This window comes from Henckelia pumila, chromosome 1, assembly GCF_033568475.1.
Source record: "Henckelia pumila isolate YLH828 chromosome 1, ASM3356847v2, whole genome shotgun sequence".
Taxonomy (NCBI): Eukaryota; Viridiplantae; Streptophyta; class Magnoliopsida; order Lamiales; family Gesneriaceae; genus Henckelia; species Henckelia pumila.
In genome coordinates, this window is record NC_133120.1 from 76,210,323 (window position 1) to 76,229,418 (window position 19,096).

Sequence of the window (19,096 nt, forward strand, 5' to 3'; positions counted from 1 at the left end):
TTGTTGGTCTGAGATATGTCCCAAACTAGGTGTATAAGAAGGAACCATGAAATTCATTTCAAGAATATATAGACCAGACATGCTAGTGCAACTTAAGTATCATCAAAATTATGATGACCTCGAACATTTATTTGTCCCAATATTGATATGAAAAAGTCATGTTGAGCTCAAGAACGAGGTCTCGTGCTCGATCTGTTCGAACATAGGTATTATAAATGCATATAATCGAATCAGAGATGTTATATTTTTGTCTTAATTCAGGAATTAAAGAATTGTTATAGGATTTTATTTTTGAACTATACAAATTACAAAGCTCATATTCTATAATTGGTGTAAAGATATTTAATCATTAATATATGTATAATATATACATAGAATTATATTTTTTTTGGGATCAAATATATAGAATTATATTATGGGTTTAATGAAAGTTTAAATAAAACACAAAAATGGGTCCCCATTTGAAAAAAAAAAGAAGCAGAAGACAAAACGTGCATATCATCATCACGTGGCAATCACGTGACATTCCTTCTCCTCTCCAAAAAAAGAGAACAAAAATAACAGAACAAGAAAGAAATCCATTATAGTACTTCAAATATCTACTTATTCGCCACGTGGCCGAAAATTATTCCCCCAAAAAACACACAAATTCATTCATCTCGGCAGCGCCTGCCGGAGCACTTGCGCCAGCAGATTTGGGGCGGAGAGATGGGGGAGATGCCCCTCGATGTTCAGCGGATGCACGGTGGCCCTCCCCCCCAGGTGGTCCTTCATGTAGTACGCCACCGTCGCCGGCACCGATATGTCCTTCGCCGTCTGGATTATGGAGCACGGCACCTTCATCAGCCCCAGCACTCCTCGGAAGTCGCTGTTGAACACCACCCGCGACACGAACAGGGTTATGTCCGGCCGCATGTTGAACAGCGTGCGGCTGAATTCGCGGACCGCCACCGGCACGTCGGCCCCAACCGATAGCGGCGCGAACCCGTTGACCCACGCCTCGTAGTTGGACTCCATGGCGGAGAACACTTTCTCGATCTCTCCTGGCTCGAATCCGCCGTGGTAGTCTTTATCGTTCAAGAACCTGGAAATCGGATAAAAATCACTATGAGTGAGTGAATCAAATCAAAATCAATCAATTAGGTCGAACAGTAGCTGCTGATTATGTTTTGACTAATTAAATCGGGATTCTGGGGCGAGATTAATTCCAGTTTATTTGGATTTGGGAATAGATTCGAAATCAATCAAAACCAACTAGCTAGATTCCAGGGGAGTGGCCCGCCCGGCTTCTGGATTTGGAATTTGTGTTAATTAAACAGAGTGCGTACGTACCTAGGGGAGGCGCCGATGAGAATCAATTTGATGAAGAGCTCCGGGCGGCGAATGGCGGCGAGAATCCCGATCATGGCGGAGACGGAGTGGCCAACATAGGTGCAACGCTGGACGCCGAGGGAATCAAGGATATGGAGCAAGTCGTCGACGTAGGCATCGAGAGTGGTGTAGCGGCTGAAATCGAAGTAGTCGGGGTTGACGCTGCCGGCGCAGACCAGGTCGTACAGAACCACGCGGTGGTCCCGCACAAAGAAGGGCAGAATGCGCTGCCACGCCGATTGATCGGTGCCGAAGCCGTGAGCCAGCACCAGAATCTTCTCGCCGGAGCCGACTACTCGCACGTTCAAGGCCTCCAACAAACTGTGCCCCATTTCTTTTCTCAAAGATAATAACAAGAAATCAGATCATGTTGGAGGGAGAGTTTCTTTTCTTGTAATAAATTTAACAAAGAATATATATATAAATATATGGTACAATGTTTTAGGTCGTTTGATGTTTTGGTGCGTGCTTATTTATATTGCTTTACAGGCGGAGTATCTCATTGTGTGACCTTATCCTCATTATTTTTATTATAAGACGATCATGGATAAATTTTATTTATGGGGATGGATTTTCGATCCGATTTTCATTTAAAATATTTTTTTAATGTCAAATGAGTTGTTTAGGCCTATCTATATTTTCATGAATATATATAGATGTGTTAGATCGTCTAACCATAAACATATTTTTTATGTTTTCCCATTAAATATATATGGTTGAGCATAATTTTATGTAAAATTTCGTGTTATAGCTTCAATTGGTTTTATTGGGGGTGATATATTTGATAGAGATGGTTTTGGATTTTCGGATCCATTTTCGTCCAATGTGTACCACATAAATTTGTGAAAAGGAATAAGAAAAGAGACAGCCCTTTTGATTCTATGATTTGAGTTAATATAAAAGTAAAAACCATCTATGAATTTCATCTAAACAGAGGGATTCAAAATATAGACCAAAATATTTAAGATTAAGTAAATAAAATAAAATAGAATTTTTAATTTGTTTATATTGTCTATAATATATTTATACTATATTATTAAACTTGATATTCATAAAACAACAAATTTTGATATCATTAATTATATGCCTTTTTATTCAATACCAAATTTGCCTTCATCTGATTTAAGTTGACATTCATCTAATAAAAAAAAATTTTCGGTTCCACTTACACTTATTTGATTTAATATTCATTATTCAAAAAAAATATTATCGGAAAATTTTTTATTTATTCGGGTGTATGCATGTATCGAAAACCAATGGATATTAGTATTATTTGTTGATGGGATATGGTTTTTTCGATTCAGCTTTGCTCAGGAATCTTCCTTGTATTTTTTTGTTGTCAAGGAAACTTCTTTGTACAGTGGTGGAACTGCACGAATCTCTTGCTACAAAATCAGACGTGCGAATCCAAGGCGCGTGCACTCGCTTTCTTTAATAAACTATTTGCTCCTACCACGGTGATGCACTCGAACTAAGAAAATGTTCCTTCAAGATATAATGGATTCCTAAAAATGTTGTTTTAAAAGTGCATGTTTGAAATCTACCACGAATATTTTGGATGTCTTTCAACTTTATAATCAAACATTTTGTATTGTATCTGCCGTAACAATATCTAAACCACAAGTATTGACAATCAATCACATTCTATTATTATAAATGATAATAATATATATATGATAATTGAACTTTTAATATATGATTAATATATGATGATTAAAGTAGTAATACGAACTCGGTCAGAAAATATACTTTATATAATGATTTGAGTTTCTATTGTGCATTGTTATGATGGTGTACTCCGAATTCTGAAAATTTGTACGTCAACAGTAACAACAGCAGCAACAAAGATGAACAAAGTCGAGGCGAGATAATCTCTCTATCCGCAAGATGAAATTGCCCGTTAACAGTGCTCAACGTTGGCGGCAATCGTCCCTAAGATACAACGACTAACGATCGTGATATAGCAGCACTACAAATATCACGAACTTCAGCGAACGAAAATAAGTTTCAACTTTTCTTTTGAGAAAGTGAGGGAGAGATTTTGCAGAAATCTGATGTATACGTTATCAGATGTTTTTGTATATGTTTTCTGTGTTATAATCACCGTATATATAGACTTATACACGAAACAATACGTTTGAACGATCGAACGCCCCACATTTTACCAACCTTCGGACTGATGAAGGCGCGCTCGGTCGGTAATTTTTAACCGATCGAGCGCCCCACATTTTACCAACCTTCTGTTTCGCTCGAACGATGTTGCGCTCGGTCGGTAGTTTCTTACCGATCGAGCGCACTAAAAAATAAATTTTATTTATTTATTTATTTTTCTTTAACCAAATTTTATTCAAAAAGAATAATTGATCATAAGACCTTGCCGCGTCGGCCGGCCGCGCGTGTGTTTGTTGCATCGATTAGCGTCTTGCCCCTTTACAAAACATCCGGCGCCCTAAGGGCCCAATCCCATAATTCAAAGTTGAATTATATAAGGTGAACAATACATTGAACATGTTTCAATGTGGGACAACTTTCCCTCCAATTTATTTCACCAAATTCAAATTTTTGCATCAAAAAAGACAAGCTTTTTGGACAAGTATGCCTTTTGGACAAGTAATTCAAGCCCATTTCATGCCATTTTATTTCAACAATTCATTCAACTTTTTTTTCCAACATGCATTATTTGTAATGAGGTGGATTTCCTATCAGACGATATCATTGATTTATATTAGTAATACAGGTTGATCCGATCAATATCCAGAAAAAAATTAAAATTTTTCTATGTGTCGGACTGGATATGAGATCCGTTTAACAAAATTGACTCGTTGAACAATTTTATATAAAAGTTTAGTGTTTATTAAGAAAAAAATAATTAAAAAAATTGTTGGTCTCTTGATATGACTAAAGTAAAATTACTAATTTAACCCAAGATAAAATGATCGTGAGAAAAAGTTAGAAAGTGGGCTCGGGCTATGCTACACCGGGTGTCCTTCACCTGATGCAGCATCTCCCCTTCATTGGCCCGGGACCCACACCAAATTGTGTGGGTCCCGGGCCAATGAAGGGCCAAGATCACACCGGGTGAAGGACACCCGGTGTGGCATAGGCCCTCCCTAGAAAGTGGGAAATAATAAATTGTGTGGGTCCCGGGCCAATGAAAGGCCAAGATCACACCGGGTGAAGGACACCCGGTATGGCATAGGCCCTCCCTAGAAAGTAGGAAATAATTTCCAGCTTGAAGTAATTTCCCTGATATCTTCAAATTAATCCAAAAATTTTCTCGAAAAAGTAAATTAACATGCATAGAATAAAAACACATATTACTCATAAATTAAATAAAAATATTTATTTAAAGAAAAAAAAAATTCGCATGTATAACGTTTGCAGTTGGTTGCTAGTAATAATAGAATGATAAGCTCCCAATATTTCAGTTGTTTGGTAAGGCTTTAAATTATTTGAAGCTGATGTTTGCTAGTGTACTGAATTGACGTGGACACATCCTTGGCCTCATCTTCGCCCTAATGGAGAGAGTCTATAATATAAACTAGTAAAAAAATACACACGTTGTGTGTGAAAACTACATAAAATATAATAATTAAAAGAAAAATTTGAGTGAAAAAAAGATAAAATGACATGAAATATTTTATGTTTTTACAATAATAGAGATAAACGTGAGAGAGATTGAGAAAGTGAGATAGTGAGAATGAATATTACTTTCTTACCATTTTTGTATTGTTTTTTTAAAAAATTCAATTAGTATAAATAGGGGCATTTTAGTATCTTCACATTAGAATATCAAATATATTTACTATGAACCACTTTTTATTTATTAAATAATAATAATAATAATAAGATATATATATATATATTAATATATTTATTAAATTATTATTATGAAAAGTGCCGGGGAAAAAAGTAGAAGAAATATTTCCCAATTTATAATTTATCGGTGATTGGTAGTTGGAGATAGTGAATGATACGATGTCTAAGGATAAATGACGTGAATATTAAATAATGTTAGGAAAATATTAAAAACCAATCATTCTCTTATCCTTAGCAAATACCATAAAGTAAAGGTTATTTTTAGTTGGTTGATAAATGATAATCCAATTCAATCAAATATTTGGTTCTAGTTTTTGGTAGTGTTTGAAAGAACTTTTAGAAAGAGCTTCATAAAATTTCGAAATTTTGTTAGAAAAAAGCTAAAAAGTGATTTCTAAAAGTTCTTCCAAACACTACCAAATGTATTGATTATCTATCACAAATCAATAACATTTGGTGTAATATATGGTGTGAATAAAGGATGTGTACAAATGTGATAAAAATGTGAATGCGTAGTAGAGATTAATAATAAGTTGTTTTGTATGTTTTTATTTTTTTAGGATTATTATGTTTATTAGTATATAGATTTCTTAAATGCCCTTGTCAATTGTAAACAATTGTAGGGGAAGAAATATATTCATAAAATTTCACACATTAATTCAACCATGCCCTCATCACATGGGCTAAGAGTGATACCCCATCCAACCTATCTGCAATGACATCACGTGCCATGAAATTAAATTAAGTTCAAAAAAATGTGGCTCATTTCATTTCATCTGTTGTACGTGTTGGGTTAAGCGTGCATGAGTGAGAGTAGTACTAGAATGAGTGATTTCTTGGGAAGCTCTAGTGCATCAAGCAACTAAATTTGCGTTGTGATCATCTGGTTTTCTAGGTGAATTGGAAAAGAGGGACACCATATTAACATGTTTTTCAATATCTGCTGGGACAGGGCTGACGATAGGAAAATGATAAGAATGATCTCGAAGATATATGAGATAACACAAACGGTAAGGCACGTCCCTCTCTTCACTCATGTAATTAACAACACAACCCACATGTGCTGACACATGTATAAGAAAATAAAGTTGCACATTGGATAAAAGCTATAATTTTTGGCCTGGTGGTAAGTGTTTGATCCTAACAACTGATATATGTAGTAACTCATATCCCATTTTACGAGCTTAAATGATTAAACATGACTAAAGAATTTTTATATGACCAATCGGACGAATGAATCGACTATAGGATGTCAGAAAATGGTCCAAGAGTCAAAATTGACTCGAATCCTGCTGTATAAAATATCCATTGATAGCTCATGCTCCTAGTCCTGCCTCAAACTATCAGGTCCGTCCATCCTGCGACCTGGCCCGTGAAATGGGGTATTCAAGATAATAACTACGACGTGAGCGATTAACGCCCAGTACATAAACATGAGTAAACATATGTATATGATGCATGCAATCGTGATGACGGGTAATAAGTCATATGAAAGTCATGCTAATAACCGGCGCCAATGAGTGTTGTGAACGCTCGAATCAAACCTCTGGGTACAACTACACTCGCTTAGAACCCCCCACTATAACGGTACATCTGGTTCTAGAATATCTCCTAGAACCCGCCGCTATAACGGTACATCCAGCTCTAGACTAAATACATGTATATCAAAGGAATAGGCTCAACGTGTATGTGCACATGACATATGAATATAAAAAGCAGTAAACCATACATCATGCCACATAATAATGCCACATAAATTCAATATAAACATGTATTCTTGCTGGCAGTCTCAGTCAATGTGTACGTACCTCTAGGCTAGTTCAAGTTTAGTAGGACCTAAGTTCCAAGCCTTCATTCAAAAGTTCACCGTATCACTATACAAGTTCTATAAGCCTTAACTAAGCTAATAAATACTTCCAAAACTTAATAAGATTCCCGAACCATACCTTCGTCTGTAGTTAGTCCTTTGAAGTCGCTCGTTCTAGAGGACTATAACAACACTTTTGTTATTTCAGAACCTCTCTATTAACCGATAGAACCCTCAAGTGTATACCCCATACTATATATAACTGAATAAGGAAACTTAGGAATTCGTAATTCAAACTGAATCCGAATTACCCCTATTTATAGGCCAAAGTTCGGCCACGATCGGAACCACTGATCTCAGGATCGGAGCTTTTGATCCAGCTCGATGCATGCATGCATGACACGTCAGGATCGGAACTTTCGAACTGGGATCGAAGCTTCCGATCTGGTGCATGTCCGACACTTGTCAAAACTCGTGGCTGAGTCATCGAGCATTGCTGGCAGCTGGATATCAGAGCTTCTGATCCTGGATCGGAGCTTCCGATCCTGCCTTAGTTCCAAAGTAAACTGGCTCCATTCCGGTGCCTCCGATTTGCAGGGTTCGGAGCTTCCGATCCTGTCCATGCTTGGAAGTTCAATTCGTTCTCTTGAATCCAAATTAAGCCCTTGATTTGGTTAAATACTAACCCTTAATTATGTTTATCATATCATTATCTTAACATGGAACCTGGGTTACTACACGGAACGTGGCATTCATGCAGAGATCGGAGCTTCCGATCGAGGTCTACAAATAGGAGCCAAAATCCTCACAATTAGTGTTTGTTTTGAGGTGTTTGAGAGTGTATCAGTATATATTCTTAGATTTTAGCCTTATACTTGAGGGTCGGACAATAGTGAGTTGTTACGGAGCTTGTAGCGGAGCTGTGCTTAGGTCAGAACCTTCGACATCCGTGGAATGATGACGGGCATATGTATAGTCCGAGATCCCATTTAGTATTAGGGAGTATTCATTAGCTTAGTTAAGACTTGTAGACCAGTATTAATGATATGATATTATCTTGGCTTGTAGGCTTGGACTGCAGGTACTTGTACTGCTGTATATCTAGGCCATTTGTTGAGGTACGTAAAGTAATGACTGAGATATCTAGCAAATATGCATGCTTATCTGTTGCATATTATGATTCATGATACATGTTTTATTGCTTTGATATACTATGTTGCACATGCATATTCATGTTGAGCCGATTATCCTTCTAGGTAGATTTTTTAGTAGGGTCGCTGAGCCCTATACTTCTTGTTATATTGTCGGACACCGGGATACAGCATGTTGACAGGGACTGACGCTATGGTGATCCTGACGAGTGTGTGGATGTACCAGCGAAGTTGACCCAAGTTGGTACTACATACTCTTTTGCATCTAAACTGAACAAGACTTGAGATCTACCCAGTACCCAGTCATATGCATGCACCATAGTAGGTTTGTATACTTGTGTTATACGTTCTAAGCGTAGTTCGCTCACGTCCATGTTTTGTGTTTCTTGAACACCCCATTCGACGAGGCAATCGCAGGTGGTTTACCTTGGACCAGGGTTTAGTTGGTGACCAAGACTGGATTACAGAGTTAACTGTTAGGTTGCGGTTAAGTATGCCTATTTGGCTTTGGAATTTATTACTGGTTGTTTTCCGGTGTTGATTTATTTTCCGTAGTAACTTTTATTATTGTTATTTCATGCTTAAGACTCTGGTTAGTAAGTGATCCGGGTCAGATCACTACATATCAGAGCTAGGTAATGAGTTCGAGTCTCTCAAGAAGCATATTCATATACTTCTTTGGAGGGGAGTGTGGATGTTGGGCTAAGCGTAAATGAGTGAGAGTAGTACTAAGTCACCAACGTGGGTATGATGTAAAAGAAGGACACCAAATCTTAACAGGTAATGTTGTCTCTACTGATGATAGTAGAAAAATGATAAGACTGATCTCGAAGAAATATGAGACAGTAATAACAGTAAGAAACATCTCTCCCTTGAATCATGGGTTGAACAACTCGAACCATCTGCGCTGCCAAAATTATAAGTAAATAAAGTTGCGCCTAGACTAACTGCTATATCTTTTGGTTTAGTGGTAAGATCTTGATCCTAATAGTACCAAACGATAGTGATTTTCATCTTATCCAAATGTAATTAATCCAACCAAACATACTATTGTTTATTTAATGTTGTTGTACATCTCACCCCTATTTTAATAATACTATCATTATTTAACCATACAATCTCTTCAGAACAACTAATTGAATGAACCTTCAAGGTAATTTTTTCAAACTATACAATAATTAGATGAGAGTCCAGAACCGTCAAAATGGACTGTTGGGATGGGCCAAATAGGGGCCAACCATTTTTTAGTTATGTTTGGGAGACCAGACTGGACGAGTTGACCCGTGACCCACTACAACCCATCATTTAGCGAGATGAATTGAGAAATTTTTGACTCCTCGTGCCTATTTTTGACGAGATAAAATGGACTTACTCAAAGAATCCAACTCATTTTAAAATATCTATCCTTGGTTAACCACAATAGATGCATACATTCATAAAACGAAATGAAACCAAAGTATTGATTGCATATATAAAATTATAAAACTTGATTTTTTTGCTAGATATTATATCTAATTGATTATATTGTTTCTCATAGCTTCTATGAAGAACGCTCATGATGATAAAAATGATTTCGATCCATAATATCTGTATTAGTATGTCAAGCAATATACTAAAGAAATTTGGTATGATTTTGCGACATCAACTAATTTTAACAAAAAAAAATCGTTAATCAACTTTGAAAAGATCATGATGCGTTCAAAAATTTTTGCACCCAATAAATTACCTCGAACCAATAATCAACGGACTAATTTCTTCAATGAACCGAGCCGAATGTTCCTAAAATATTTTTGTGTAACAAAGAAAACGAGTGAGATGACTTCGTCCGAATGCGATGCCACTCCGACGCTCAAGTCAGTATAAGATTCAATAGAAAAGGGATATTAATGCAATTTATGAAAAGCGTGTAAAAGACATATATAAAACTTGTAAAAGACACATGAAAGTGTATAGAAGTGTATAAAGGGCGTCTAAGAGCATGCAGATGCATATATGAGCGTGTCAAAACGTATCGTAATAAGGGTTAGAGACCCCTCATTTAAAAAAAAAAGAGTCTCAATATATATATCTCAAATCTATATCTATGCCTACAAATTATAAAATTGTGAACCAAGGTCAAAGTTTTTCAATTGTGTATTTTCAACTTTATCCTTGGTTTGTACACACTTGATAAATTCTGTGAGAATGTTTTTGTAAAATCAATTATTATGAGAATGTCAAAATTGACAAAATGTGTGCATATTAGATAAGAATCAAGTTTCCAAAAAGATTGAAATACCTAAATACTTTGATTTTTATTGTTTGTAGATGACATGCAATATTTTTTCAATAAAAATCTTATGTATATTAATTTATGTAACGACTTATCAAGCTAAAAAAATTATATCATGTGTTCATAAATATATAAAAATATCATAATTGTAAACATTATTAAAATATGTATTAATTAAATTACATATTGGTGTTGAAATAAATCAATCCAAGTTTTAATCCAAAATAATAAATAAAAAATACACCAACACACACATATCATATATGTAAAATTTGAAATTAAAAAATGTTAACTAATTTTAATCCTCATAATAAAAGCTAAAAACTATAACAATTATTTTATGAGATGATCTTGCAATTAACGAAAGAATATTTTTACCAGAGTTAGAGATCGATATATATATATATATATATATATATATATATATATATATATATATATATATATAGAGTTTTGTTATGCTGCCCACCAACCATGCCCACTTCTGTGCCCACCATGTATAAGTCATGAGTTGACCCATACAATAGGTGAGTTAACTTGTACATGTATATATATATATATAATTCTGATACCCTGCACCCTAGGGGTGCAGGATAACATGGGCACCGCCTACGTGGTGGTCCATGATTGGTCAGCCGTTTTTTGTAATAAAAAAATAAAAAAATTTGTGTGGTTGTGGGCGCGCTACGTTGGCAGGCGCCCACAGGTGTGCAGGGTATATATATATATATATATATATATATATATATATATGTTTGAATAAAATCACACACCGGTGATGAAATAAATCAATTCAAATGAAGTCGAGTTTTAATCTAAAATAATAAATAAATAATACGTAAACACACTCATAGTATATATGTAAACATTGAATTAAAAGTTTAACAATTTATTCATCATCACAAAGGATAAAAACTATAACAATTATTTATGAAATGACTTTTTAATTAACGAATGAATATTTTTACAATAGATGAAGATGTATAAACCGATTATAAATTTATGTAACTTAAAAACACATGTTTTAAAAGTTTTTTTTTTAAAAAAATTATAAATAAATCTTTACAAAAATTAGTTATTAACATTACTCACTACTTCTTCTAATGACTAATATAATAGTATGAAAGGTTCAGCTCAAAACAACGACGTTCACAAACCCGTTTTGCATAGAAAAAGAAACAACAAATACATGATATGAATATCTTCAGTTGTTTTTAACAAAATCATAAGATTGATATTGTTTCGTATAATTATTGAAGTCTGTAAATATATCTATGTCTATCAATCTACTACATATTAGGAATTTCAAAAAAAAAAGTCCAGAAGAATTTATGGATGACGCGTCTCACATCAAATGAAAAATCCTGAAAAAAAATTACCTTGCTGCAAATTTAAATCAGATGAATAAATAAAGAAAAATATGCATTTACTCTTAAAATAGACAAAATAATTGAAATAAAAGATGAAATTTTAACATTTGTAATTAAAAACATTCAAAATTTGTTCAAAAATTTCATCAATGAAATAATTGTAAACAAAATATATCAATAGATTTCGAAAAACAAAAAAATAAAAAGAAAAGAGGATGTCCAACAAATACATCGATCTTTAATGATATTGACAAACAATTAATGAAAGACGATAACATACCATAATGTAGTTGAGAATTATGAAATTATTGTTTTTCTTGCAAGTAAATATTTTTAGCATAAAAAAACCGTCAAACAAAAGAATAAATAATAAAGATAATAAAATACGATAACAACACAAGAGTGGAGATTGAGTATAGTAAAATTATTGCTACTATTACAAAGAAAGCTTTTCAGCATTAAAAAAAGAGGTCATCCAACTTTTGTTTGAAATTATTGCTATTGTAAGGATTACATTGTTAAAAAATATTGCAAATATTTTTATTAGTTGCAACGTTGAAAAATATATTAATTTTATCACTAACACATATAATAGCTTTTTCTTCAAAGAATATATATTATTACCAATTATTAATAAAATATATTTTATTTATAGGACAACAACACTTCAACATACTACAAGCTTTTTGAGACACCAAAGAAAGAAGAATATACATTTCTTCTTAAATTGGACAATACCGTTGAAATAAAAGACGGAATGTTAGCATTTTAATTTAATAAAAAAACATTCAAAATTCAAGCAAAAATTTTAGCGACAAAATCATTGTAATAGTAGATTTCGAAAGACTTAAATGAAATTAAAAAAAAAGAGAACGTCCAATAATTTCATTGATCTTTAACGATATTGACTTATAAATAATAAAATATAATGACATAAAAATAAAGATTGGAGATAATGAAATTATTTTTACTCTTAAAAAGAAATATTTCCAGCATTAAAAAATTTAAATAATAATAATAAAAATAGTTCGTCAGTTGGTGTGCAATAATTATTCATGCTGGGTAGAGCGGTCGAACCATGACGCTTGAGTTGTTGTGCGGTTTAAAAGATTTGAGTTGCACTATTACCACCACTTATAACTTTTGGTAAAGCGGCAAGCGCTCAATCCTACAATCAATATTAGAACCAAGCTCATGAGATCGGTTCTCATTTATTGCAATGAGTGCAATTATTAGGAAGAATATTGTTGGAATGCAATAATTGTCCCTGCCAGGTAGAGCGATTGAATCAAGACGCTTGTGTCCTTGGGCTGCTATGCGATTTAAAATATTCGAGTTGCACCATTACCAGTAGATATAAATTTTGGTAGAGTCTCGGTCCTACAATTAGTATAGAACTCAAGGTTGTGAGTTCATTTTTTATTGATTAAAATGAATATAATTATTGTGAAGGAGATTGTTAGAGTGCAATAATTGTTCATGTTGGATAGATTATTGAACTAGCGATCGAACAATGACACTTGGGTTGGTGTGCGATTTAAAAGATTTGAATTGCACTATTAATACCAGCTATATCTTTTGATAAAGCGGCAAGCGATTGGTCCTACACCGTCGAACAAAAAAATAAAAAAAATAAAGATATAAAAATGCAAATAATTTATGAAGAGAATATCACAAGAATTGTTATTGAAGATTATGAGAATTTTTTTTATAAAGAATAAAAAAGGGACGACAAACGAAGAAATCGTGAAAGAGTGAAAAATGGTATATAAAAGAAAAAATTCGCAGTAATTTAATTTAATGTTTAGAATTCATTACTTATATTATTTTTTCTCATAATCAATAGAGGTAAAATAATTTTTTAACACCATTTATTATTATATTTTTTCTTAAATTTATTTTATTAAATTTGTCATGACATAAAATTCTATATTTTTTAATTTTTAATTTATACAAAATTATAATATTTAACAACCATGATTTTCAAAAACTATAGATTCAATTATATTTGAAACACATAAAATCTTTGAACAAAGATTGAATTCACACTCATTTATAATATATGTTGTGCATATTATATTACATTTAATTTTACTATTGACTAAAATATCATGAAAATCATTATTTAACTACACTTCAATCTTTTCTCATCTCTACTTATTTATTTAATGGTGTTTATCGACAATAAAATGTGCTTTCACGTGTATCGCACGTGTTTTTTGCTAGTATAAATAAAAATATGATAACATTTTTATCATATTTTCAGAAAAATATATTATATATATTTTCATTTAATATACAATTTCAAAAATTTATGCTTTATCTACAACAAATTAATATCCACTTTGGAAAATTCAAATATTAACATATAATTCCATATAAATTAATTTACATATGTACATAATTGTTATCTAAATAGTATTTGACAATATATATATATATATATATATATATATATATATATATAATAAACTTATAAGGATAAAAACAAGCAATGTGTGCATAAAGACACTAGTATGTTATAGACATATTTACTATTATGTGTAACTTTGAGTCTTTGATGATGTGGACTTATTAGTAATTCTCATATCTCTCTCCATCTTATTCTCATTTTTTTTTTCCAACTTCTCCGATCCTATTTTACTTGAAAACTCATATGTTTTTTTTATCTTATAGTTGCTTGAAAAATATTTTTTTCTTTAAATAATAATTAAATTATGTGAACATGTGTAAAACATGCCAATTTTACCATGCATAATTTTTATATATAATTTTTAATGGTGTGGATTTATTAGTAATATCCATACATATCTCCACTTTGTTCCCATTTTTTTCTCCAACTTCTTCCTACTCTCTCTCTCAACTCAACCATGCATTATTTCTTCTTTCTCTTATAGTTTGTTTTTTTTTTAAAAAAAAATTCTTTGAATAATTAATGCACGATTACATGCAATGATTGATAATATTTAGTATATCATTAAACTTGAGTATCTCATACTAACTAAATTTGGTATGTCATTGTAACACAAGTTTTTTTTAGAGTTTTATCGTTTATAATATTTGTTATTTAACTTTTTTTATATGAGTTTATTTGTAATTTTCGTGTTTCTCTCAATATTTTTTCTATTTTTCTTCTTTTTTATATTATATCTCAAAGTTTAAAGTATCTCAATAAAATTTATTTAATCTATAAATATGATATCCTAATAAAATAATATATATTTGTTATACAAAAGTATAAAACACAAAAAAATTGTAATATATATACACGCATCGCATGCCATTACTAATATGCCATCACACTAGTAATATATAATAATACTTGATCACCACATGTCAACTAACTTTTCGTGTTCATGTGACACACAAAAGTTTCTTTACGTTTTACTATCGAATAATATTTGTTATGTAGTTTTGATTTAGCGTGTTTATTAGTAATTTTTCAATCTCTCCAACTTCTTCTCAATCCTCCTTAAACTTCTCCTTTATCTCAAAATTTAGTTTTTTTCGTTATAAGGGAATGAGGGTTGCATATAAATAGTTTTAGCTGTTGTCACAAATTATTGGCAACACCTACAAAAATACTTTGAGTAATATGCATCGGAAAATAATTAAAGCGTGAATAAAATAAACAAGCAACCAAATAAATAGACTCAAATTTTTAAGCAAGAGTATAAAATACTCTTGTAGTGCCTCAGGGCAAAATTTTTACTAGAAAAACGATCAAATAGTTTTACAAACCCTAAAACTATGAATTATTGTAAAAATTAATTTTCTCAAAACAAGTGAGAAAATAAATAACAAAGCATTTTCTAAAAATTCTATACGAAATATAATAAAGACATAAACTAAGAAGATGAATCCTTGATGCCAAAACACGATGAGAGCAACAACACTTTCGATCACAAATCTTCTAGTGCTCTCCAAATCTTCAAGGCAATCAAGGAAATACGACCACTAAATAAGCTTCAACAAATCTTCATAATTCTCTAAATATGTACGAACATGAAGCTCTTAGATAAATCTCACACAGTCGTCTCTCTCTCGTCTCTCTCTTTTGTACACGCCCATCTTCAATATATATAGGCAAGAATCCTTCTCATATTAGTTTTTTTCATGCGTAGGATTCCTTAGATTTGATCAAATCAAATCTACACAAATAAGAAAATAATAATTAGATATGATATAAGTAAATATTATAATCAAGTATAATAATATCTCAAATCTACTTAATTAAGGAAATAAATAACTTATCTAAAAGTTATTTTATATCCAAGAAAGACAAAAGACATTAACTAAAACCTTTGTAGTTTTGAGGAATATTAGGAATAAAATATTCTTTTCAATCTCCCCTTTTGCTTTTCTGGACAAAATACATTTAATTCAATAAACAATTCAATTCCCCTTTGATCAAAACTCCCCCTTAATGTAAGAACAAACTCTCCCCCTAGGTACAAGCATATGTGTTGTCACAGGATGTTGGCAACATCTGGCTATAACACTCCAGATCAATAAGCATAAGGAGAGACAAATAACACATCAGAGCATAAACCAAGGAATGCAGTTTTGATTAAGATCAGATCAAAAACTTATCAAAAAAACTAAAACTTAAAACCAAACAAAACTAAACCAAGCAACTAAAATTGATTGCTCTCAGACGAGCCGTCATCAACAGCAGCTTCTTCTTCATGTTCAGCTTGCTTCACCACCATCAATGGTACCATCTCCCCCTTTTTGTCTAGAAGAGGAAGCTCCAGAAAGAAGATTCTCGAAGTGAGCTGTCAACTCTTCATAATAAGCTAGATCAGCCTTAGCTTGTATGATCTTCTGATCAGCATGCATCAATTGAGCTTGAATAAAGGTTGTATCCAAGTTTTCACAGCCGTCTTGTGCAAGACAGAGTAGAAAGAATTGAGCTTGGCAGCAGCTAGCTTGTGAGGATGAGTTGGAAATCTTGTGACCAGTCCACCAGTGTGACAGAAGTCATTACATTCAAAGTTGGTAGCACAACATCCTCAACAGAAGAAGTCCTCAGAAAACCATTAATAATGGCTGGACTAAACTGAAACACCTGACCTCTCATGTACACTCTTCCATATATCACATATCTTGGATCCTTCAAGGTTTCAGTGAGATTGAAGTAGAACTCTCGGATAATCTTCTTACTATACGGGCCAGCAGAAGTAACAGTTGAGAGCAGGTTCCTTACCTCAAAAAAATTTCACCATATTCTGAGCTCCATAGCTCTCAGAATCAATGTTGTGCTCTTCCAGAAAATCTCGGTCAACATACATATTCCAGTTGTCTGCAATATCCTTGGAATAGAAAAATGGAGAGTAGGCTTCACTCAAATTTTAATCTTCTCCCATAGTGTTGTCCAATGTGTCGGCAACACCTTCTTCAACATTTTCATTGTCTCCTTCAGAGTCATCAGAATTTTACTCTTCTTCCAGGTCTTTCTCAGCATCTGAATCTTCACCCGAATCAGAACTGGAGCTATCAGATTGATTTGGAAGATTATCAGCAAATTCCTGCAACATTTCCTCGTCTGGTTCATCATCAGAACCTGAAGCAGCACCAGAAGGCTTCTCTCCTTTGGATTTATTCATTCCAGCCAGGAATTTTGCAATAGACCCTACCTCATCATCAGAAAATTCAAGAGGAGCAACAGTAGACGTCTCCTCTACAACAGGAACAGATGTCGAAGCATCTTTCTCGGCAGCAACAGATGACAGAGTCTCTGACTCTGTAGAATCATCATCAGAGGAAGATTCCTCCTTTGATTGGTCTTCTGTCACAAAGGGAAATGGTATTCCTCCTTTGATTGGTCTTCTGTCACAAAGGGAACTGGTATGGTTGGGACAGATGGTTCCATTACACTCGTTTTTCCCCTTTTTCTATGCACCAGTTTAAAATCTTCATCGGCGCTCGCGTCACCAGATGAGAATTTGGTGTCCACCAGAGAGGGTTTCTAAGGTTGTCCCTTCCCACGGAATCTCTTTGATGCGGTGTAGTTTGAATTGCACCCTGCCTGACGCTTGGATCGACGAGTCAAGGGTTTCGCGGAAAACACCTTGTTCAATACGGTCATGTCTGGCATATCCTCCACATCAATTTCATTACCAGGCTCTCTTGGTGCAATGGAATCCAGGGGCACAGGCTCATCAGCAACTGGAGCGATAGCATGCTCGATCAGAGGGTTTGGTAACGGAGGTGTTGTGACACCTTCAGCAGCATTCTCTGTAAAACCCATCTCAGATCGAATGTCGTGAGAATCATAACCCTTTCATGCCATTTAAAATTTTTGAGAGTGAAAAACAGATAGAAATATAGGGCAATATGTAAGCAGGGGCGATGAGTAATCAGAAAAGAATCGAGGGCACACAAAGTAATATGGAATGAAATAATTACCCAGTATATATATATCACAACACTCAACCTTTCCTATTCTCTCTCGGATTTACAGCCCCTAACGGTAAAAAATCCTCAACGGTAACAATCCAAATCGGTAACTAATCCGATTTAAATTGGGCAATAAATCTTTGATTCTCGACGATAATCTAGGCCCAAATATTTCACCAAATATTTCCAAATTTAAACTCATCATCGATATATAACACCACTGAAACAAAATCCAATCACATTCAAATTCAAAAATTCAGTGGATAGGGCAAAACTCAAAAATTTTGTTTGATCATAATTTATAACCTTTAGGCCAAAAATATTCACAAATAAAAATATGCATGTCCTAATTATGTATAAAACATAATGTGACATAAAAATATAATGCAATCAAAAGGAAAAATAAATATTGACGAGTGAGGTGTTTTCCACGATGTTGGCAACATCTTCCAGCAACACTTCAGGATTCAGAAAAATTTTGGTATCCACTTTATTATTACAGAAGTGGTAGCATGCACACTAAAGGAACGATCTTCAATGGACCCCTTTAGGTAGCTTTTTCCATTTGCTTCCGATTTTCAATCAAATTTGATAATTGAATCATTTAATGTTTAACCTTTTTTTTCATTTGAATTTCTGAATTTATGAAGTCACTTTTCATTTGGTACAAGATCATAGAATACCCGAACATCCCTCCACTACTTCGTGACTTAGTCAGAACTCTTCTTCAATTAATCCATATTATACTGTAAAACATTTTGCAAAGAATCTAGAGTGAAAAACTAGTCAATGGTTATAAGGTAGCAAACACATCACAAAACAGAATGAATGCATGAATGTAGTATGCCTAATACCAAAACAAATGCACATGCATGAAAAGGTGTTGTCTCAGGGTGTTGGAAAC

General features: G+C 33.3%; 1 protein-coding gene across 1 annotated transcript; it reads right to left on the bottom strand.

Annotated features, from left to right (window-relative positions):
• Positions 1 to 437: 437 nt before the first annotated feature.
• On the bottom strand, positions 438 to 1,906 carry LOC140874871 (probable strigolactone esterase DAD2). Its single transcript, XM_073278335.1, has 2 exons — positions 1,333 to 1,906; positions 438 to 1,084 (listed from the first exon to the last, which is right to left on the bottom strand). The coding sequence occupies exons 1-2, from the start codon at positions 1,701 to 1,703 to the stop codon at positions 655 to 657; spliced, it is 801 nt and encodes a 266-aa protein (XP_073134436.1). The 5' UTR covers positions 1,704 to 1,906; the 3' UTR covers positions 438 to 654.
• Positions 1,907 to 19,096: the final 17,190 nt, after the last annotated feature.